The sequence below is a fragment of the Macaca nemestrina genome, chromosome 8, assembly GCF_043159975.1.
Source record: "Macaca nemestrina isolate mMacNem1 chromosome 8, mMacNem.hap1, whole genome shotgun sequence".
In the NCBI taxonomy this organism is placed as follows: domain Eukaryota; kingdom Metazoa; phylum Chordata; class Mammalia; order Primates; family Cercopithecidae; genus Macaca; species Macaca nemestrina.
Genome location: NC_092132.1, coordinates 118,782,341 through 118,806,372, shown reverse-complemented (window position 1 = coordinate 118,806,372; position 24,032 = coordinate 118,782,341). Strand labels below are relative to the sequence as shown.

At 38.8% G+C, this 24,032-nt stretch overlaps 1 protein-coding gene and 1 long non-coding RNA gene across 11 annotated transcripts in view; one reads left to right on the top strand and one right to left on the bottom strand.

The window, feature by feature from the left end:
- The window catches only part of LOC105476599 (uncharacterized), a 46,784-nt gene extending 28,537 nt beyond the window's left edge, over positions 1–18,247 (bottom strand). For 2 of the 3 annotated variants that reach the window (XR_984154.3, XR_011607110.1), the window contains exons 1-3: positions 7,743–7,845; positions 7,292–7,422; positions 4,448–4,616 (exon numbers count right to left, since the gene is read on the bottom strand). This is a non-coding gene — a long non-coding RNA (uncharacterized lncRNA). Of the gene's footprint in view, positions 1–4,447; positions 4,617–7,291; positions 7,423–7,742; positions 7,846–18,196 lie in introns of those variants that run through there. The other variant, XR_984153.3, reaches the window with a different exon arrangement.
- LOC105476601 (unc-5 netrin receptor D) overlaps positions 1–24,032 on the top strand; it is a 571,609-nt gene that overhangs the window by 325,144 nt on the left and 222,433 nt on the right. For all 8 annotated transcript variants that reach the window (XM_011732691.3, XM_071068400.1, XM_071068401.1 and 5 more), the window contains exon 3: positions 18,263–18,406. In XM_011732691.3, the coding sequence (XP_011730993.1) occupies positions 18,263–18,406 (144 nt within the window). The remainder of the gene's footprint in view (positions 1–18,262; positions 18,407–24,032) is intronic.

Below are 24,032 nucleotides of genomic sequence, written 5' to 3'. Positions count from 1 at the left end.
AAGACAAACATTCCCAGAGTGGCCATTTATAGACCTCCCCACAGGAACACAATCTTTTCTTAGGGTATTAATATTCATATTTCTTGCTAGGAAAAGAATTTAGCGATATGTTTCCTACTTGCATGTCCATTTATAGGCTCTCTGCAAGAAGAGAAATATGACTCTTTTTGCCCAACCCCACAGGCAGTCAGACCTTATGGTTATCTTCCCTTGTTCCCTAGAAATCACTGTTGTTCTGTTCTTTTTCAAGGTGCACTGATTTCATATTGTTCAAACACATATGTTTTACAATCAATTTTTACAGTTAATACAATTATCACTGTGGTCCTGTGGTGACGTACATCTTCAGCTTACAAATATAACAGGATTAAGAGATTAAAGACGGGCATAAGAAATTATAACAGTATTATTTGAGAACTGATAAATGTCCATATTATGATGAAATCTTCACAATTTATGTTCCTCTGCCACGGCTCCAGCCGGTTCCTCCATTCGGGGTCCCTGACTTCCCGTAACAGGTCACACATTAGATTGTTGATTTTTTTAGATGGTCAACTCCTTGACTTGGTCAACTCACTAGATATCAGATTTTTGAATAAGTCAGAAAACATCAGTATAACTCTGAAGTTTCAAATCAGCCTACTTTATTAACTATATAGCAATGATATTCTATATAACAAGGTATTCAGAGTATTACAGAGTATTCAGAGAGAGATAAGATAATAGCCCATATAGGTAGGTGTTACAGGTAATGTTAGAGATAAGACAAATATACCCATAAATGCAGTGCAGATGAAGTTAGGATAAATATCTGAAGAGAAGAATATGATTCTACGGAAGATTTGTGTCTTAAATTACATCTAACTAGGACTATCAGGAAACGTATTGTAAACTTGATAGCAGTAGAAAGGGACATTGATGAATATGTAACTAAGATGGACATAATTGATGTCACACTCTATAGGGGAGAGAGGAGTTTTAGTGGCCTGAAGGTCAGAAACATTAGTAAATGAAGAAAGCTTAGTATATGTTCAGCAAAACGTTTGGTTTTGTTGAAATATAAAATTTATGCACAAGAATAGCAGCCAGTGGCTAGAAAATTCAGTTTAATCAATGGCATGAAAGGCCTCAAATAAGAGTGTGGAGTCCTTAGTTTTATGGGTATTTTGGTTGTGGTGATCGATCATATTGATAGACGGATATGCAGTGGCTGGAGCTCTGCTTTAAAGAATGAATCTGGAAGAAACGTTGGTAAGCAGACACCAGAACAAGGGAGCTAGGAGACATGGATAATTCAGGTGAGAGAAGGTAAGAACTGGTTTGAGAGGGGGGATGGCACAGAAATAACAACCAGAATGTAAGTAATTGCATTAACAAGGAGAAAAATCTGAGATCATAGTTTGACAATCTAAATTTGAAGTGCTTATGGTATATAATGAAGAGATGTAGATTTGGAACTTGATAGAATTAGGTGGTAGAAGAGTAGATTTGAGAATCATTAGTAAAGAATGAAGCCATGTGGGTGGAAGAGTTGTTAGAGGGGAAGGGTCAATATGAAAAGGAAGTAGACCTAGAGATATACCTCTTCAGAAGACAGAGACAGGCGTATCAGCCTTCAGCAAAGAAGTAACCAGGGGAGCCAGGCACGGTGACTCCTGTAATCCCAGCACTGTGGGAGGCTGAAGTGGGTGGACCACAAGGTCAGGGGTTTGAGACCAGCCTGGCCAATATGGTGAAACCCCGTCGCTAATAAAAATACAAAAATTAGCTGGGGGTGGTGGTGGGCACCTGTAGTCCCAGCTACTCAGGAGGCTAAGGCAGGAAAATCGCTTGAACTGTGGAGGTTGCAGAGAGCCAAGATCGTACCACTGCACTGTAGCTGGACAACAGAGCAGAGCAAGACTCTGTCTCAAAAAAAAAAAAAAGAAAAAAAAAAGAAAAGAAAAGAAAACAATAGAAGTAACCAGGGGATGCTGTGTTTCAAAGCAAAAGGAAAACATTATCTCAAAAAGATCTGTAGGTAAAACTCTATCAATATAGAAAAGGGCCAAGAACTAAACATCTTATTTACATGTAAAGAAAGGGTGCTAATCCTTACACAGTTCTGAACTACTGTAGGATTGCAGTGTAAATTCAAAAGTCCAAAAAGTAGAGAAACACCTAAAATCCTATGATAATTCCCTATTCATTCCAAATTGGAATTAGTAGGAGGTAGAAAAAAAAAGTGCCCTCTTAGAGATGTTGTTCTTCAGACCAAAGCATGTTAGAATCCTAGAATCTAAATGTAAGAACTGGGAGAGAGCTTAATGATAATCTAACAGCCCTATTTTGCACATTAAAAATGTTAAGATTCAAGAGATACAATGAGTTCATGGCATAGCTGTTTCAAGAACCCAGATCTCCTGACTTCTCCTTCAGATGAATTTCTTCAACATCATAAACCACTTTTGCCTATAGATTTCTATACTTTTCTCCCAGATCAAAATATTGACAGGTTTTCTTGCTGACATAAGGATGGATTGAAGTACATGGCTCTTCATTTTCCATTATGAATCTATTTAGGGTTTCCATCACCCATGTGTATCATCCTATACAAATATCATTAGAATTTCTTTATTCCTGACCATTTCTTTCATCTTCATAAAAGCCAACCCCTTAACTTGGGTCATGTTTCTGGCACTGTTAGACAAAAGTTTATAGCAAGCAATGACAGACATTTCCAGGATTGTGGGTACAGTTTTCATTTTGAAGGAAGGATTTGGCATTTTGATGGGGAAAGTAGAGAACAAATTGAATCTTGGTTTCAGGAATGTCTCTGATCTTGTACTCCCAAGACTGGGACCCAGGAGAGACCTAGATGGATAGGCCTGGTGCTGGGAGAGGTTGAGTCAGAGACAAAAGCAGTCTCATTTACATTGACATTAAAAATTCAAAGGAAGACACTGGAGTTTGGGAGAGGGCAACCAAGGGAATGACATCTACCATATAAGCAAAAGCCTACAAAACAATGGCAGAGTATGACAGGTTTATGTGTCTTTTGCTCAATTAGTACAATTAAAAAGGACTCAAATACCAGTGGCTCACTGGGGCTGTATGTTTTATCATCAGATGTCTCTGTCCTAGATTTTGCCCAGCAATGAACTCAAAATAGTCGAATCCCATTGGGCAAACTCTTCCAAATGAAAGAGAGAAAGAACATTGTTAAATGATCAGCCATTTCTTTTACCACTGCTAGAAAAATCTTATATCCCTTCTCATATAAAGACCTCTTTAACTATTGCAAGCCAGTTCAACAGTGCACCCTATTCTAATTTCACTACATTCTGTTTTGTTATTGCTTTCCCCTTTTAATTCCCCTAGCATTGCTAGGCAACTCCATGTCATGTGGATAGCGTTTTTGATGACATTCTCTACCTCCGCGTAGAAATTTCCTCCTATTTCATTAAAAAAAAAAAAAGAAAAGCCAATAGACTTATTTCAAAGAAACTGAGCAGAACAAAAATATTCATAAATGACAAAATCTGAGGAGATTATATACCGATTTTTAAAAATCTGCTGTTGAGAAAGAATTTAAATTTTAGCAGTTATGTTTTTGTAAAGAACTTAATAAGCAAAACCTTTTCTTCCAAGTCATTTTGATTGAATCAATGCAAAAGAAATGTCTCTCCCTAAACAGTTTTCTTCAGTGTAGTTAATGAAAATCACTATCTACCACACACTGCAATTACGTTTCCTAAGCTCTGTATTAATAGTAGAATTGTGGAAACAAGAACAAGATGAGTGGAGATATTATACCCCAAAACAACACCTAAGTGCAATTTAGGTTGGAAACAAAATGGTCTCAGGTATTGAAAAATAGATGCATTACCTCCCTTGGGTTCTCCAAGGCAGAGCTGGGAAACAGGACTTGACTACCTTTATAGACTTAATGGCTTTTGACTGGATCTGTAAAATAATTCCTGCCAGTCTAATAGGAGTGAATGACACTGAGAAGTCAAGGACAATGGGACCACATTTGACCAAAGAGACAGAGACAACTGTCCCTGTTGTTTTAAGTCCTGTGGAAAGTAACTCCTTATGTCTGTTTGCACAACATATTCTCCATTTCTGAAATTCTAGAGAAATTTGTGATAATTCTTTTTACTTACAGGCATTCTGTCTTCACAGAACCAATGGGAAATGCATAGGACCTGGGAGTGTTTGGAGTAGACACAGAATCTTTTGTGTTCCTAAATTGGAAGCAATAAGTCCTTTCAGTTGTTAAAGGCTGCAAACTGCCTTTGGTCTTTCTGGTAATTTGGCCGTCATCTAACAGTTCAAATAAGAAGAAAAAGGATTGTGTGTTTTCATGCAATTTAGCTTGGAAAACCCAGAGCTAGAGTTCTTTCCTGCAAAAAGTACAATTTATTTGACATGAGTTACTGTGTTTGCACAGACAAGGCTATACCTCTTAGTAACGTACACTTGCAGTTCTCTGCACTAGCCAAAGGATCCTCTTTCATTTGTTCTGCCTCATTTCATTTGGAAATATGGGAACTCGTCTTCCTTGTGTTGTTCTTCTGTTAACATCTGGAAGCTCAGAGTTGAGAAGTAATCTCAACCCAGGAATCGTGCCCCTGTGAAAAGGATGGAGTATGCAGTAATGCAGAAATTAGAGCTTTAATCTAAACAGGCAGACACATGTATATCATACACACAATAGTAAACAACCACAAACCAAACATATCTTGGCAATCAAGATTATGTGGGCTGTGGGGAGCTGGAATTATCAATAAGCTAAACCACTTCTTTACTGTTCAATAAAAATAGGAATTCTCTTAACCACACGCCGTAGCTCTTATCTTATTCCACCTCAGAGATATCGAATTCTAATGAGTGAAATAATGTGTATTCCAATGTGTTATGGGAAAAGTCTCAACTCCAGTAAACTAATATTTTTCTTCTTAAAGAATTTCATTTCAGGGACCTCATTGTGTGTGATTTCCTTTTTAAACAACTGGAGTCACTCTCTGGGGAAAAAAGGTTAATGGATTGTATTGAGAAAAGGGAGAAGAATAGAAATAAAAATGTATTACATCTTAAAAGTTTATATCTTAGAATGTTGCTATGCTGGTGATGGGGATTTGAATATAGTATCTTCCAGAAAACCATTAATTTGAAAGTATCTTCAATGATTCACAAGTCACTAAAGTACATTTGGGAAGCATATATTTTAGGCCACATAACACAGAAATAATCTCTCAAGTGTTTCATTGACAGTTTGTGGGTTTAAAACTCACTTTTATGGAAGCCTTCTCCCTCCCCACCTTAGATTTCATCGTGCTTATCACTCTACTTCTCAGAGAAGACTGACATATTCTTAAAAGGTTTTCAGGAAAATATTATGAATTCCCTACATAAACTGGCAGAGTATTGAAGGCCTTGTTTCCTATAGCTAATTTAACTTTTCCTACAAAACGGAAATAAGGAGATTATTTACTCTCATCCATCCTTAGCAGTGATAGAAATCAGCTAATCACTTTATATAATTTAATAATTTCTGATATCGACCATACATTTGTCTCAAAGTGTAAATTCTTGACCAGTCTCTTCAATTCACACATTAAGAAGTGTGTACAATGATTTAAAATACGAATGACAGGCTGGGCACGGTTGCACATGCCTGTAATCCCAGCACTTTGGGAGGCCGAGGCAGGCGGATCACAAGGTCAAGAGATCGAGACCAGCCTGGCCAACATGGGGAAACCCCATCTCCACTAAAAATACAAAAATAAGCTGGCTGTGGTGATGCACACCTGTAGTCCCAGCTACTTGAAGGCTGAGGTAGAAGAATCACTTGAACCTGAAAGGTAGAGGTTGCAGTGAGTTGAGATTGTGCCACTGCACTCCAGCCTGGAAACAGAGTAAGACTCTGTCTCAAAACAATATGAAAAACAAAAACAAATAATTATAAAGATCTCTAAAAAACAAAACACGCACACACACACACACAGAGAGAGAATGAAACCTGAGGTTAGCCTAATGGTTAAGAACATGGGTTTTGGTGTAGAGGAAGCAATGTTTGAAATCAGGCTCTACATTTACCTATTTTTCAGATAGATGTGGAATTGAGCTTCCTTTCTCCTTGGTTCCTCCGTGTATAAAATGGCAGTGATAATTGTATCCACCGTCACATAGCACCTAATACACGTGACATGCTTAGCCCAGGGGCTAGTGTACAGCAAATGCTCAGTCAAGACTAGCCTTCAAAATGATGAATATAAAACAGCTATTTTATTCTTCTTTTTGAATGAGACAAGTGTCTGGTGATTATGATTCAAAAAACAAATATATAATTGTAGAATTTTGCATTCCAAGAAGATAACAGGGCTAATATTATTGGCAGGTAAATATTTGCCCTTCCTAGAGTAACATTGCCTTACTTGCATGTGATTCAATCATTCAGGTCGCATTGTGTCTGTATGTTACCCTCAGAGTCCATGGCAGTGTTACAGAAAAGGGCTCCAGATCTAGACCCCAAGAGAGGATTCTTGGATCTTGCGCAAGAAAGAATTCAGGGAAAGTGTGCAGTGCAAAGTAAAAGCAAGTTTATTAAGAAAGTAAAGTGCTGAAAGTACAGCTACTCCGTAGACAGACTAGGACGTTCCTGAAAGTAAGAGGAGGAACGCATCCACTCTAGGTACAATGCTTGTATATGTGGGTACATGTGTTCTGCTATAAGGGTTTGTGATAAATGATTAATTTTCTTAATTACTATATTTTGCAAGAATCGATATCACTATCTTTAAAGCAAAATTAGGAATGCCTTTGTTCTCCAGATATCAGGATATCTGGACACCCCCAAGTTTGGGTTTGTTTAGTAAACATTATTAGTTTGTTCCCCTAACCATCAACATCTAGAGACAAGGAATGCGTAACTCTGTGGGAACGCAGCCCGGCAAGTTCCAGCCTCATTTTCCTAGCCCTCACTTAAAATGGAGTTGCTGTGGTTGGAATGCCTCTGACAGTAGCACTGTGGGTGATACAAGTGGTACAATATATGTCCTGACCTCAGGTCATAAGCTACTAGCGGGAGATGATTTCAGTGACTGCAGGAATGGAAAGTCATTGATTGAAGCAACAGGATTGGAAATCATGACCGTGTTGCCCACAATGTTGTGAGTATGACATGGGAGTGAGTCATTCATGGGATGCGTTTTCTAAACAACCCTTCCATGTCCACTTCTGCCTCTTAAGTTTCTCTTCTTGCTGTTGTTAGACAACGCTATCAAGTTAATTTGCTTTCCTTTACCAGACACCTCGGAGCTGATTAATTCTAATCTCTGGTGTGGAAGAAACTGGAGAGCTTGGGTGTATTCTTTGTTTCTGTACTTAAGACTGAACTCGCGGTGCTTCTGAGGAATACGTGGAGTGGTTATTATCCTGGGAAAACAAAAGACTATTCATTAGGCATAGCGCACATGCACATTCAAAGGATAACTATTTTATTTTTGGTCAAGATACATTTTTATCTTGTTGCTAGGATGAAGTGATAAAAGACATTTAGCCCTAGTTAATTATCTGCCAGTAAAATGAAACATTGTTCTGCCTTTTCGTTTTTGTATTTAATTTACTACTTTCAGTACTATGTTGGCCTAAAGACATCTAAGCTGTCTCAAGATATGGAGGTACAGTTCCATGACATTTCTTCCTGTCTGTCGATTTTGAAACTTCAAATGTGTGTGAGATACATGTGTCCTTACCGGAGTCCCCAGAGCTGTGGTCTAGAAGCCAGGCTATATATTGAATAAGGACAGCGCCTTCAAGTTGTAGGTAGAATGGCACTCAGCCTCTTGTGTGATCTTGTAGCAGCCTGTGCTTCTGCTGTCATGACTGTTGTCACATTGGGCATTGTTGGAGCATGTTAAAATGTCTCCCTCTCCAGGGCTGGGCACGGTGGCTCACCCCTGTAATCCCAGCACTTTGGGAGGCCAAGGTGGGTGGATCACCTGAGGTCAGAAGTTCAAGACCAGCCTGGTCAACATGGTGAAACCCTGTCTCTACTAAATATATAAAAATTAGCCAGGCATGGTGGCGGGCACCTGTAATCCCACCTACTTGTGAGGCTGAGTCAGAAGAGTCACCTGAACCTGGGAGGTGGGAGTTGCAGTGAGCCAAGATCATGCCACTGCACTCCAGCCTGGGCGACAAGAGCGAAACAGTGACAGGCACATACAGGGTGCTCAATAATTGTCTTTCCAGAGAAATATGTCATAAACCTTATGACATCTTTGATCTGTTGCTTATGGTAGGGGACCTGTGGCAAAATAATAATACTAAAAAATAGAAATAATAGTAACACGATGTTAAGATGAAAGACCAAAATGCCTGTGATGGTATTAATACAAGTAAAGGGCCATGCAAATACTATATAACTAATAATGATAACAGTGTGTTATTCAAAATATGAGGGAGTATCTCATTGTTGAAGTATAGTTTTCGATGCTCTGATCCTGAAGCAGTAAGAGACAAGTGGAAAACATTCCCTTATGTAAGTGGAAGACTCACTTTTTCTAGTTGAAATGGCTTTCTGTCTGCTCAGGAGACATCAGAGTAAGAGAGGATACCTCAGCCAAATCCAGGCATCAGAGGGGTTGAGAAACTCTGGAAGTTCGTGGTTCTTTCAAGAAAACTCTTGAATATAGGAGAATATTACTTTTCAGGCCAGGCGCAGTGGCTCATGCCTGTAATCCAAGCACTTTTGGAGGCCAAGGTGGGTGGGTCACTTGAGGCCTGGAGTTCCAGACCAGCCTGGTCAACAAGGCAAAACCACATCTCTACTAAAAACACAAAAACTAGGTGGGTGTGATGGTGCATTCCTGTGATCCCAGCTACTAGGGAGGCTGAGGCACAAGTATTGCTTGAACTGAAAGATGGAGGTTGCAGTGAGCCGAGATCACAGCATAGAACTCCAGTTTGGGCGACAGAGCAAGACCCTGTCTCCAGGAAAAAAAAAAAGAAAAGAAAAAAGAAGTCTATTGCTTTTCAAGGGAGTTGGATTGCTTTGTTTCTCTCCCAGAGAACTGAGCAAGGCCCTGCATTACTCATGAAGTTGTATTGGAATAATTCTTTGGCACTTTGTCTACAAAGAATAGAATACTCACTTTCTCAGCCCCGATCATGAAGCGCTATAATGTGAAAAATGAGATACAAAGAAAGTGAAACATTGAACTGAAAAAGTCCCAGAAAACAGGCACCGAGACTGGGATGAGAAAATGATTCTACCAAAACCTAGTTAGCTTGTCATTTACTGCTTCTGTATGGTTGGGGATATGATAAACATCTTAGAGGGAGGGACTCTCACTTCCTTCTTGAATCTATTGATTCCAGTTGGTAAGCCGAGCATCCTACTACAGAGAACTTCCAAATGATTGAAGCAGTAAGGCTGAGTGGGGAGGCAAGCATTTGAGAACTGTATCAAATTCCTCCCAAAGTGCCCATCACCAGGTATGTTTGAGAACTGGCTGGAAATGGTAACCACAGCAGGATGTTGCTGATGGGCTTTGTCAGTGCGATAAGGAGCAATGGATAAAAAGTTCAGGGCCAGCTGTTGGTAGGCACCGGGCTGGGATTGGCATGGTGCTGAATGTTAAATACTGTTCCAAAATTCTCTATTTTGTCCAGAACAAGTTAGGATCTTAGACTATGACTGTCACCCTTTTATTAAAACTTGATCAGAAATAAAGCGTTTTATTTATTTTCCCCTCTCCATTTCTTCCCTCCTCTATTTTACATTTCTCTTCCTTGCACAGTGAAGTATATACCTTCAATTAGTTTGAAAATCCTTTAACTTTTAGTCTCCCAACAGGATTAGACCTGCTAAGAGTAACTAGTGTTTTCTATCTGATAAATAAGGGGATTATAGCAATAACTGCTGTCAGCATTTTTCTCATTTAAACAAATAAAGCTGACAAATGATGAAGTTCTGTGCTGCTCCGTTATGTTTGGTACATGCAGAGCAATTATTCATCTGCTGCCAACATTAGTCTATCTACAACTAAACCATCCAACGGCCTAGAAAGCTTATTAGCATATCAGTATCATAGTCATATTTGTATATTCTCTAAGACTCTACTCCATAACAAAGGCTGATGGTTATAATTTGCACAATAATTTAAAGGGTTGGACTTTTCTATGCTTATTAGAGTTACGCCAGTTATCGGGTACAATGCTACTCTTATTTATGACATGCCGTTTTTTTATTTGCCTGGAACTTCCACTCCCCTGTAGCATTTTCTGTGAACAAGTTAGCTGCCATCTCTGGAGATATAGAAGTAGATAGCCGTTTCTGCGTGAACACTGTTAGATGAAATTCAATGGAGGAAGAGATAGGGAAGAGCATTTTTCTTAAAGTCACATTCCTTGGATATTTCTCATGTGTGAATATATCATGTATATGTATGTGTGTATATATATACACACTCATACTATTACATATGTGTATATGGGTATGTATACATGTATACTGCATATGTAAATGTGTATTTGTATGTGTATCATTTGATCAGTGAGGATTTGAGAAAGAATGTATTTAAAACATCTTATTCAACAGTTATTTCTTGTTAGGGGGAAAAGATAATAGATACAAAGAATTCATGATTTGCCAAGGCTTCTTTTAGAGGGGATGGTTTGATAAAACTGAAGACCTCGTGTTAGAAGAAGGCCTAATCTAGAGAGATAATATACCTTTTGTGAGATGGTCATGTCACTTGTGGCCTTTTAAAGAAGCTTGCCACTCTGATGCCACCGGTTGGGAAAATACTGTGTTTGGGAGCAGTTGTTTTATGTGCACTTTGCTCTGCTGATCACATGGGGAGCCTCTGCTGGTAACTGAGGCCATCCTAAATTTGAAACCTTCACTTCAGCATTTTCCTTCCAACTGTGTTTGCCTGAATGAGGGGTTGCAAAACCTCCTGACAAGAATGGGGTAAGACCAGATATAATCTTCATAGTGGGGTGCCCTGGTCCCTTGTTTATGCTTTCCAAAGCACAGTGTGCTGCTCTTTGTCTATGTGACCACGTTTTCTAGTTGGGGCCTTGCTGACCCTGTAGGGACCGCTCTGCCCAGGGCTGGCTAATTTTTAAAGAGATCAAACAACTTGCCTGTGAATTGGCCTTTCATACGCAAACCAAGCGATCCAGAGGCCACACCCCTAACTACCATTTCTATGGAACTCTTATACTCCAGACCACTGTTCTCCTGCCCTAACCCCAGGACTAGGGTAGCCAGGATGCCCCAGAGCCACTGACATAATGCAAGCTAGCCAACCCCAGTATATTGTTTCTTCACATGCAAACCACAATGGAAAGGCTCTTGGCCACATGTTCTCCCACCCCTTCTGCCTCCTAAAAGACCCCCATACTTATCCATGTGGCTCTACATGGCTTGCTGTGCCTCCTGTCTCTCGGGACCTGTGAGTGTCAACTTCTTCCTTCATAAAAGTCACTTCCATGTATAAATCTATTAAAACACTTTATTGAAAAAAATCCTGGGTATTCTTAAAATACCATGGTGCCAAGATTAAATCACAGCAAGTTTTGTGGTTTGGATTTGGACATTCCCTACTTTATAAACATGATAACCCTGAATCATTTTGAGATGGTGCTGGTCTTCATCTTCAAGCTGAAAAAAATCGATAGCTTTGATATTCTTATAAGATGAGGAAAGTGAAAAAATGAAAGTTCTTCCCATTAGCTTGAACCTATTTCTTTTTAATTAATACATAATTTACATATTTTGGGGCACAAGTGATATTTTGATACCTTCATATAATGGCTAATAATCAAATCAGTATAATAGGAATATCCATCACCTCAAACATTTATGTTTCTACTGGGAATATTCAAATTCCTCTTTTCTAGCAATTTTGAAATATGCAATAGATTATTGTTAACTATTGTCACTCTACTGGACTGTCAAACACTGGATTTTAGTCCTTCTACTTAACTGTATTTTATTACCCATTCTTCAACCTGTCTTCTCTCTTCATTTCCCTTCTTGACCTTTGGTAACCACCAGTCTACTCTCTATTTTCATGAGATCCACTTTTTCAGTTCCCACATATGAGTAAGAATGTGTGATATTTGCGTCTGTGCTTGGCTTATTGCACTTATGACCTCCAGTTTCATTCATGTTGCTACAAATGACAAGATTTTATTCCTTTATATGGTTGAATAATATTTCATGGTGTGTGTGTGTGTATGTGTGTATATATATAAATATATATACATACTGCATTTTCTTCATTCCTTTATTTATGGATACTTGGTTGATTCCATATTTTGACTATTGTGGATAGTCTAATACACATGGGGTTGCAGATATCTCTTTGATATATTGATTTCCTTTTTGAGAGGATATATATGCCTAGTAGTGGGATGACTGAATCATATGGAGGATATAATTTGTGTTTTTCAAGGAACCTTTGTACTGTCTTCTATAGTGACTGTATTAATTTACATCCCCAAAAATGGTGTATGAGGGTTCTCTGTCTCCACATCCTCTCTAGAATCTATCTTTTTTTGTCTTTTTGACAAAAAACATTTTAACTGGGGTGAGTTGTGGTTTTGATTTGCATTTCCCTGATGCTTAGTGATGTTGGCTATTTTAGAATATATTTTTTGGCCATTTGTATGTCCTCTTTTGATAAATGTCTATTCAGGTCTTGATCTTTTGCCCATTTTTAAATATTGTGTTCTGTTTTTTGCTATTGAGTTGTTTGAACTTCTCTTATATTCTGGTTATTAATCCCTTGTCAGATAGATAATTTGCAAATGTTTTCTCATTTTCTGTGGATTGTCTCTTAGTTGTTTATTTCCTTTGTAGTGCAGAAGCTTTTTAGCTTGATGTAATCCTATATTTCTATTTTTACATTGGTTATCTGTGCTTTTAAGGACTTATTAAATAAATTTTTGCCTCAACCAGTGTCCTGGAGAGTTTCTTCAATGTTTTCTTTGAGTGATTTCATAGTTTCATGTCTTAGATTTGTTTTTATTTCGATCTCACTTTTGTATATGGTGAGAGATAAGGGTCTAATTTCAATGTTCTGTATATGGATATCAAGTTTTCCCAGAACCATTTATTGAAGATACTATCCTTTCCTCAGTGTTCTTGATACCTTTGGCCTTGGCTATTCAGAGATTTTTATAGGTCCATACAAATTTTAGGATTGCTTTTCCTATGTTTGAGAAAGATGTCATTGGTATTTTAATAGGGAGTGTCTTGAATCTGTACATTGCTTTGTGTAGTATTGACATTTTAATAACATTAATTCTTGCAATCCATGAACATGGAATATCTTTACTTTTGTGTGTGTCTTCTTCAATTTCCTTCACCAGAGTTTTATCATTTTCTTTGTAGAGATCTTCCATATCTTTGGTTAAGTTTATTCCCAGGTATTTTTTTTTGTTGGCGGAGGGGTGGGGGGTGGGGCTCGGGGGCTATTGTAAATGAGATTGCTTTCTTGATTTCTTTTTCAGATTATTCACCACTAACATATTTAATTGCTACTGATATTTGTACATAGATTTTGTATTCTGCAACTATACAGAATTCAGTTATCAGTTCCAATGTTTCTTGGTAGAATCTTTACATTTTTCTAAATATAAGATCAAGTTATCTACCAACAAGGCTAATTTGACTTCTTCCTCTCCAAATGGATGCCTTTTATTTGTTTCTCTTCCCTGATTGCTCTAGCTAGGACTTCTAGTACTATGTTGAATAAAAATATAAAAGTGGACATCCTTGTTGTGTTTCAGATTAAGGGAAAAGGCTTTCAGTGTTTCTCTGTTCAGTAGGTTGTTAGCTGTAGGTTTGTCATATATGGCCTTTATTGTTTGAGGTATGTTCTTTCTATGTATAGTTTTTTGAGGATTTTATCATGAAGGGATGTTGAATTTTGTCAAATGCTTTTTCAGAATCTATTTAAATGATCATTTTTTCTTGTTATTTTTTGTTCTGTTAATATGATGTGTCATGTTTATTGATTTGCATATGTTGAAATATCCTCACCTCTCTGAAATCAATCCTGCTTGATTATGGTGAATAATCCTTTTGATGCGTTATTGAATTTGGTTTGCTAGTATTACATTGAGGATCTTTGCATCTGTGTTCATGAAGTATATGGGTGTGTAGTTTTGTTTTTGTTGTTGTTGTGTCTTTGTCTGGTTTTGGTATCAGGGTAATGCTGCCTTCATGGAATGAGTTTGGAAGTGTTCTCTCCTCTTCAATTTTTTTTGTTTTTTGAATTTTTTGAGACTTGTTTTGTGGCCTACCTTATGGTCCATTCTGGAGAATATGTTATATGCTGAAAAGATGAATGTGTCTTCTTGTAGCAGTTGGGTAAAATGCTTAAACACATTTCTGACCTTAAAGGTTATTGAATGCTTTTTTGATGAGACTCCACTTCTCAGAGTGTGTGTGTATTCTGCTTTAATAGGTCTTCCTGTTCTGCAATATAGGAGCTCTGAAATATTAAAGTCACTCTACCTTCTCCTACCTGTGTGCACTTGATGGATGTTCTCTCTTCCGCCTTTTCCTCTTTAAAGGAGCTCATCAACCATTTGCCCAGAGAGGAAAACAGAAAGCAAGCCCTCTTCTCCAGAGTCTAGTTGCCTCCCTTTAACCTGCTCAACTTTACTTTCTAATATGCATGCTCCACTCCAGCCTGCTTTCTGTCCTAACAAACAAAATAAATTAATGGCTTTAGAGGTACAAGTGGTTTTTGGTTACACGAATGAATTGTATAGTGGTGAAGTCTGGGCTTTTAATGTACTTGTCACTCAAATAGTGTACATTGTACCCTATAAGTAGTTTTATATCCTTCATCCTATCCAATCCTCCCCGCTTCTGAGAATCCAGTGTCCATTATACCACCCCGTATGCCCTGTATACCCATGGCTTGGTTCCCAATTATATGTGAAAACTTGCAGTATTTGGTTTCCCATTCCTGAGTTACTTCATTTAGGAAAATGGTCTCCAGTTTCATCCAATATACTGCAAAATACATGATTTCATTCTTTTTTTATGGCTGAGTGGCACTCCACGATATAAGTATAATACATTTTCTTTGTCCATTTGTTGGTTGATGGGCCCTTAGCTTGATTCCATATCTTTGCAATTATGAATTGTGGTGCGATAAACGTACGAATTCAGGTATCTTCTTGATATAATGACTTCTTTGGTTAGATACCCAGTAGTGGGATTACTGGATCAAGTGGTAGATCTACTTTTAGTCCTTTGAGAAATCTCCGTACTGTTTTTAACAGAGGTTTTACTGATTTACGCTTCCATCAACAGTGTGTAAGTATTCCCTTTTCACCACATCCATGCCAACATCTAATATTTTTTGACCTTTTAATAATGGTCATTTTGATTGGGGTAAGGTGGTAGCTTATGGTGGTTTTAATTTGCATTTCCTTATAATTAGTAATGTTGAACATTTTTTTCTATTTTTGTTGGATACTTATATATCTTCTTCTGAAAAACATTTGTTCGTGTTGTTTGCCTGCTTTTTAGTGGGATTATATGTCTTTTCTTGCTGACTTGCTGGAGTCCCTTGTAGATTCTGGATATTACTTCTTTGTGAGATATATAGTCTACAAATATTTTCTCCATTCTATAGGTTGGCTATTTACTCTGTTATTTCTTTTGTTGTGCAAAAGCTTTTCAGTTTGTCTCATTTATTTTTGTTTTTATTGCATTTGCTTTTGGTTCTTAGTCATAAATTCTTTGCCTAGGCCAATGTCTAGAATAATTTTTGTAGGTTTTCTTCTAGAATTTTTACAACTTAAGGTCCCACATTCAAGTCTCGAATCCATTTTGAGTTAATTGTTGTATATGGTGAGAGGTATCCAGTTTCATTCTTCTGCATTTGGCGATCCAGTTACCCAGCACCATTTATTGAATTAGGGTGTCCTTTCCCCAGTATATGTTTTTGTCTCCTTCTAAGAAACTTTTTAAAAACCTTCCTTTATTTCCACTTTCTGTGACATTCTTCCCTCTTGCCTTTGCCTGCCAACTCTGCCTTTTCCTGGCCTTTGTCCTCCCATTCATATTTCTTCTTTCATTAAAGTATAAAGAAAGACAAAACAAAGCAGCAGGAACAACATCATCATCACCTTTAAGGCTTCCTTTCTCCTATTTGATTTAAGAGTCGGCTTTCTGGACTAATAGTCTCTGACAGGGAAAACACAGTGCTTTTGTACTTTCACAAATAGGGGAAACGTGAGTTACCAACTGTCATCAAGATGATTTTCTGTTGTGTGGGTTCCTCCTACAAATTTGGAAAGTGTACCTCAAACTGCACATGGTGACTTATGTGGCCATGACCATCTCTCATCAGGCACTATAAATAACATGTTATTGATTGGGTGGAAGGGAACGTTTCCACAACCTGACTAATCCTACACCTTCATTCTTGTTTTCTAAATCCTGAAACCAAGATATAATCATGATCCACCTCCTCCATCGAGACTTCTGGACTCATTTTGATTGTAGTGACGCTTCTATCCCCTGAATTTCTTTTGGGCTTAAAGGAAAAAGCATAGTTAGGTACTTAATTTAAAAAATAGTTCCATGTATTAACCTTATTGCCACAATTAAGTGTAAGTACTAAAATAAAGGGACAGAATTGAATCGTTAAGAGGCACCTGAACATAGTGCTGGTTTTGGTGTAAGACCACTAGGCTCACACACCGGACCCTTCATTTACAAACTGTGACTGTGGACAAATAACGTAGCCTCTCTGAGTCATAGTTCTTTCCTCTGCAAAGTAGGGACACCATAGCATGCACCACCACAGAGTACCGTGGAAATGTAAAGAGCACATAGGTTCAAGGCTTATCGTGACACGAGGCAGTTAGGTGGAATTCAATAAGCATCCCCTTTTTTTCTCCCAACCTGCCCATCCTAGAGAAAGGCACAACCTCAGAGAATGTGTGTTGGATGGAGAGGACATGGCTGGCTGTGAAGGCTGCTTCCCTGTTTGTGATGAGTTAACTGGTGAGGCAAGTGAGGTGCCCCTTCCATCATTGGTACAGGGCGACTGTTCATCCCCAAGAAAGAAAGGTTGATAGTCCTTGGTCAAAGGTGGAGAAGAAGCTCACGCTCTCCAGTTAGAAGCACCAAACAGTTTGTTTAATTTTAGAAGGAGGATGTAAAGTAACAACAACAACAACAAAAAACCATTAAAAGGTTATGGTCTTATAGCTGCATCTCAGTTCACTGCTGTGCCCTTAGCCACTCTTTCTATAAAAACCCCTCTTTCTTCACCTCCTCATACCATTGCTATGGGGACCTCCCTGGGTTCTCTTCTCAGGGCTTTAAGACTAAGTTGGTTTATGTGTACTGCTATGATATATCAATTAAAAAATACAGAGAGGCAAAAAATATTTTAAGTGAGGGATATCCCAGTTACTCTGATCTGATCATTACATATTGTGTGCATGTATCAAAATATCATTGTGTACCTGTATCAAAATATCACATGTGGCTGGGCAAAGTGGCCCACACCTCTAATCCCAGCATTTGGGGAGGCCAAGATGGGAGGATTACTTGAGGCCAGAAATTTGAGACCAGCCTGGTCAACAGAGTGAGACCCCCATTGCCAAAAAAAAAAAAAAAAAAAAAAAAAATTTCAACTTGTCTCCTCTTTGTGCTCATTCCTTCTTTCGGTCCCATTGGCTTCGTTGTCCTGAGCCTTTGATGCCGATGCCTTGGTCCTTCCTCAGATTTTCAGCCTGGTCACCCCATCTGCAAATGTTCACTGACTCCTCTTTCTTCTAAGCCAGACTGTTACAATGACCCAACCCAGCTGCCACACCCAGAGATAGGGGCGCTTAGAACAACTTGGAACTGTGTCCCTGACATTGGTTTGTGGAGGCCTCTTTGGCTTGTAGAATCCCAGCAATTAACATTGTGTAAAATCTATGAGGAATGTAGTAGCAAAGAAAGACAAACAGCGCTAAGTCAAGGTACTGTGAGAACTATTCTATTTCATGGGAGCCACAGTTGGTTGATGATACTTTACATGTGTGCTTTCCAACCTAATCAGCTCTGGAAATTTAATTAGCAGTAATATATTACTCTCAAAGTAATTAAAACCTTGTCTTGATTAAAAACAGGATTGTTTAATTAAAAAGAAAAGGTTTGGCTAACCTTAACTTTCTGTTTGAGAAATGCAACGGCCTCAGCTGATTTGTCTCTTATCTCTCCCACGATCAGGCTTGAAGGTCCGCGAAGTGTTCATCAACGTTACCAGGCAACAGGTGGAGGACTTCCACGGGCCCGAGGACTATTGGTGCCAGTGTGTGGCGTGGAGCCACCTGGGTACCTCTAAGAGCAGGAAGGCCTCTGTGCGCATAGCCTGTAAGTACATTGTGGGTGACCTTGTCTTGTAGGACCACAAATGAGAGTTAAGTAGAGCTGAAGAGAGGCTTTACAGATGTCAGATGCTTCTACAGAATGTCAATGAGAGGACTTAAATTTACTCTTCTAAAATGGTGTTTTAAAATGGTTGATAATTTCCAACCAGGTGTGGCACAGTGGCTCATGCCTGTAATCCCAGCACTTTGGGAGGCCAAGGTGGGAGGATCACTTGAGATCAGGAGTTCGAGACGAGCCTGGACAACATGGCAAAACCCCGTCTCTACTAATAATACAAAATTAGCCAGGCGTGGTGGTGGTGTGCATCTGTCATCCCAGCTACTTGAGAGGCTGAGGCAGGAGAATCGCTTGAACCCAGGAGGTGGAGGTTGCAGGGAACTGAGATCGTGCCACTATACTCCCACCTGGGTGACAGAATGAGAGAGACTGTATCTCAAAAAAATAAATAAATAAGTTTGATAATTTCCTTCAGAGTACATTCAGCAAATCAGTTTGGCTAAGAGAGTCTGCCTAGATGGTCAGAGTGCAGGTGGCTCAACAATGCCAGGGAAAACCTGTTCCTGAGAGAATGAAATTCACCCAAATGGATTCTACTGTTCACCATCGATGACAAAGTTCAAGGGACATTTATGGGAAAAGTTGAGCAATGACTGTTTACTTTCCAGCAAATCTGCAAAAATACTACATTAAAGATATTATGGCATTTTTATAGTCTACTGTTCAATCTCTTCTCTCTGAATCTTAAAACACAGAAATGGGTTTTAAAACTGCATTAGTTTGACCCAAGTAGGACTAAAAAAAAAAAAAAACACACACTTGGAAAAAAGTATGAAAGAAAGAAAATTGCTTTTCAGAAGAGACCAAGATTTCTTTATCATATTTCAGCATTAGTGTTTTTATAATTTTTAAAAAGTTTCATAAATACACAAACTTTTTTTCTCCTCCTTGCAAATATCCTCAACCCTCCCCACTTACATTATTCCACCTCTATGGATCCCCATAAAACCTCCTTTGTGTGCCTGGGACTGCAAAATCACCTCCAGAAAGAAATTGGGAGATGGGGGAAGAGATGGTTATTGCTGTTTTATTCAAATACCACCTTTTAAGAGCGTCATGAAGAATACAGGGCGAGAAAGATTTACTTGAGGACTCAAGTAATTTTTCATAGCAGATGTTGATGGTTTAGGGATTAAGAATAGGAGTGAAGTGCTATTTGCAGAGACATTTATGTTTCCTGGGAAATGAAATCTTCCTCTTAAAATACGCCTGTCACCTTCATTCTGACGATTTGGGGGGGCCCTCTCCTGGGTGTTGCCTGAGTTCTGATAGGCCAGGGAGAAGAGGTCACCTCATAAGCCAGGCTCTTGATGTGAGAGCCACGGGAAATATTTTCCTATAGTTATTTAGTTAATTAATTTTAGCCAACAATTATTTTATGACTTTAAAGTAGCAGGCCAGCTGAGAGAGGGAATATGTTTGCATTTAATCTCCTTTTAACAAGTTCATGTCTATGCTCCCAGCGTGGTGTCAGTCAGACCTGCCAGGGCATCTGACTTGAGTCAAGATAAAATAGGTAATTTCGAGGCTCTATCTGCAAAACAGCAGAGGGGATTTCAACATACGTCCCCTCAATTGTTTTCTGCTCGCCCTCACTTTTTTCTTTCCTGTTCTTTACTTCTCTGAGGCCCACATGACCTATACTCTGAACTACTGTAAATAGCATCTCCCTGATCTCTGCACACGCCCGTCCTCCCCATCTCCATCCTTCTTGCTCACTTAATTCTTCATTACCAGTGGCCCGCTAGAAACTTCCAGGGGTTTTGTCCAGGGAAAAACCTTGTTTTTGCTTTCAAAATGTTGCAAAGAATGGCTCAAATACACGTTTGTTAGTTTCCCATTGCCATTCGTGGTGTACAGTATTCTCTGTCCTTCTAAACACTTTGCTCTTCTGCATGTCACCCTCACATGTTTGACGTGTGCCTTCGCTCCTGCAGTTTCTACTTTCATACATGCGTCGCATGGGGAGGAACCCAGACTCCAGAGTCCTGTTGGTTTCCAACTTCTGTTCCACTACTTAGTTTAGTGATGGTAGGAAAATTATTTCATTTATGTGTCTTAATGTTTTCATTGATAAAAGGGTGCCTAGTTCATAGAATTATTTTGATAGCTAGAGGTAAACTGTATCTAAAACTGTGCCTGGCACATGTGAGCATTTATCAATCATCAGCTATTATTTTATGATATATTTGATTCTCCACTACCATCTCTCACTTGCAGGTGTATTAATCCTGACTGAAACAAATCAAATTAAAATTTTAGTAACCTAGTAATTTTTCTATAGATTATGGATATGTGGATTCTATAAAAATTTATTCTGGGTCAGTCCTACGTCCCCAACTCTCTCAGGCATGAGAGAATAAACAATGGTAAAAATAGAAAACACTTAGGCTGGGTGCGGTGGCTCACGCCTGTAATCCAAGCACTTTGGGATGCTGAGGTGGGCGGATCACCTGAGGTTGGGAGTTCAAGATCAGCCTGACCAACATGGAGAAACCCCATCTCTACTTTAAAAAAAAAAAAAATTAATTAAAAATTTAAAAATACAAATAAAAAAATTAGCCGGATATGGTGGCATATGCCTGTAATCCCAGCTACTTGGGAGGCTGAGGTAGGAGAATCACTTGAACCCAGGAGGCAGAGGTTGCAGTGAGCTGGGATCACGCCATTGCAGTCCAGCCTGGGCAACAAGAGCAAAATTCCATCTCAAAAAAAAAAAATAAATAAATAAATAAATATATATATATATATATATATATATATATATAGAGAGAGAGAGAGAGAGAGAGAGAGAGATGGCATTTGCTATGTTGCCCAGGTTGCTTGAATTCCTGGCCTCAAGCAGTTTTTTCTCCGCAGCCTCCCAAAGTGCTAGGATTACAGGCATGAACCACTGAGCCTAGCCCCAGAAAACACTTTTCTATCGCTTCCCGAACCTTTTTAGAATCATAAAATATTTTTGTGGTAATAAGCTCCCAAGTTGAATAAAAATATGTCTGAATATTATTGAAGCCTATATTATCCAATGTACTTAATATAATCTCTAATATTTGCAACACATATTTAGTTTCTTCTCATGTAGCAAGTGAGAGGCTTTTTAATTTATTTAAAATTATTTATGCAAGTCAAGACATGATTTGTCATTAAATATTGCATTTGACTTGGGGACCAGTGTACATTAAAATGTAAATTGAAATTTAACTAGTGTAATGGCATCAAAAGTCAGGGGGGTGGGGGAATTGCCTTTAGGACCTTGCTTAGAATTCTTTTGATTTGCTTGCAGGGAAAAGAAAAAATGCACTTTAGAAAAAAATGTCTTCCATGTTATATGGGGATGAGAGAGATTTCTGGCTGCTATTTGTAAGCACTTTTCCTGCAAGTGACACACTGTGCGTGAGGATAGTCTTTATTCCCAATAAATGAAAAGCTAAATTGGATATAATTCACTATGTTTCTTCTTTTTAAGATTGGTTTTTGAAGTACTAGAGACATCTTAATGTGCTAAATGAGGATTTGATAGATGAATGTAGCTTGTGAATCTGATGACAATCATCTTGAGGGGGCTTTGCAAAATTAGTATCATTTTAATATTGTTCATTAAATTGGTCGAGTTCACCATCAGAGCTCCTTATGTTTCCTGCATTTAACCAATTATCCAGCAAGAATTACCAATTTTAAAACTGCCATGGGCTGGATGCAGTGGCTCACGCCTATAATCCCAACACTTTGAGAGGCCGAGGCCGGTGGATTGCTTGAGTCTAGGAGTTCGAGACCAGCCTGGCCAACATGTTGAAACCCCGTCTTTACAAAAAAATTACAAAAATTAGGCAGGCACAGTGGCATGTGCCTGTGGTCCCAGCTACTTGGGAGGCTGAGGTGGGAGGATTGTTTGAGCCTGGGAGGTGGAGGTTGTAGTGAGCTGAGTTCGTGCCACTGCACTCTAGCCTGAGTGAGACTCTGTCTAAAAAAAAAAAAAAAAAAAAAACCAAACACACACACACCAAGCAAAAAACTGTGAAAAACTGCGTGGGCTAAACCTCTATGGTATCTGGGACAGTTCCCCTGAGGGATCCATTGACCCATAGGGTCTTGACATGATCACCTTAGCTATTGTTTACAAAAACACCAGGAAGCTCATTGGAATTATACCACTTAGAGATCATTTGATTTTAAAGGGAAATAATATAAACAAAACATAATTTAAATAATGCATATATTCACTGAAGTGGATTTCCATGGGATATTAAGTTAAATATACAGAGTCCTAGCTTTCACCCCAGGCTTTCAGGTTGAGACTGGAGAAAGGACCTAGAAAGGTGTGTTTGTATCAAGTTGTATCCAAGTGATTCTATGATCACCTTTGAGATGTCTTGCCCAGAAGCAGTGTTTCTCAAACCTTAATATGTATGCAAATCAACTACGATCCTATTAAAATGCTGGTCATTCGGTTAAAATGATTCAGTATGGCTGGTATGAGGCCTGCAATTTTTTATTTCTAATGAACTCCCTGGATATGTACGGATGCTGCCAGTGGGTCTGTGGACCATAGTTTTAGTAACAAGACCCTAGAATATGTTTCTGAAGCACTATTTGGAGAGTGTTGATTTAACCATTCCCCCAAATTCCTCATTTAACAGCTGGGAAAGTGATGTTTCAAAAGGCAAAAGGTTAGGTGAGCTGGATATGTTGGTGTATCCCTGTAGTCATGGCTACTCAGGAGGCTGAGGCAGGAGGATCCGTTGAGCCCAGGAGCTTGGGGCTGTTACGTGCTATGATCACACCTGTGAATAGCCCCTGCCCTCCAGCCTGGGGCACACAGCAAGAACCTATCTCTTAGGAAAGAAAAAGAAAAGAAAAAAAGTTAGATGACCAAAGGTCACCCAGCTGATAGCAAACATGGAACCAGGTCCTAAATCTTTTAAACTCTCACCCTGAGTGCTGTTGGCACTAAGGTATGTTGATCCTTTTCTGTTAAATGGGAGTTTAAAAAACATAATGAAAAAAATTCATGTACATTTGAGTGTTTCCTTGAGGAAAGCTATAATAGCTTTCCTTTCTTACTCTGTTTAAGAGCAAATTGTATTCCTCCTCATGGTCCAGTTGTGTGTGTGTGTGTACACATGCATGCACACACATTTTGTTTAAGGAGCCAAAGTGCCTGTTATCTTAAACTATTGTTTTTTTCCTTAATAATTCCACACTGTGTCAGGAAGATGTTGGCTGCTGTCCAACTGCATGGGGCTGGAAATTGAGGAGGCCTAGTTTCAAAAGTGATTTTATAAAGGTAAAAATAAATAAATAAAACCAACCTACATTTACCCCACAAAATTGGCAGAAGTCTGTCTCTAGGGAATGACTCCCACGGGCCTCCTCTCGTTTGTGTGGTTCAATAGAGCCAGAGATAGACGGGCACGCCATGGCATCTGTTACTTCTGCTGCTGGACGGTTGTCAAAACTAGGAATATTCAATTATTTGTAGTTGTTTATTTCATGTGTGAACATTTGGCTGCCTAGCCCTTTATTTTCTTCCCTGTTTTTCTCCTTCTTCTTC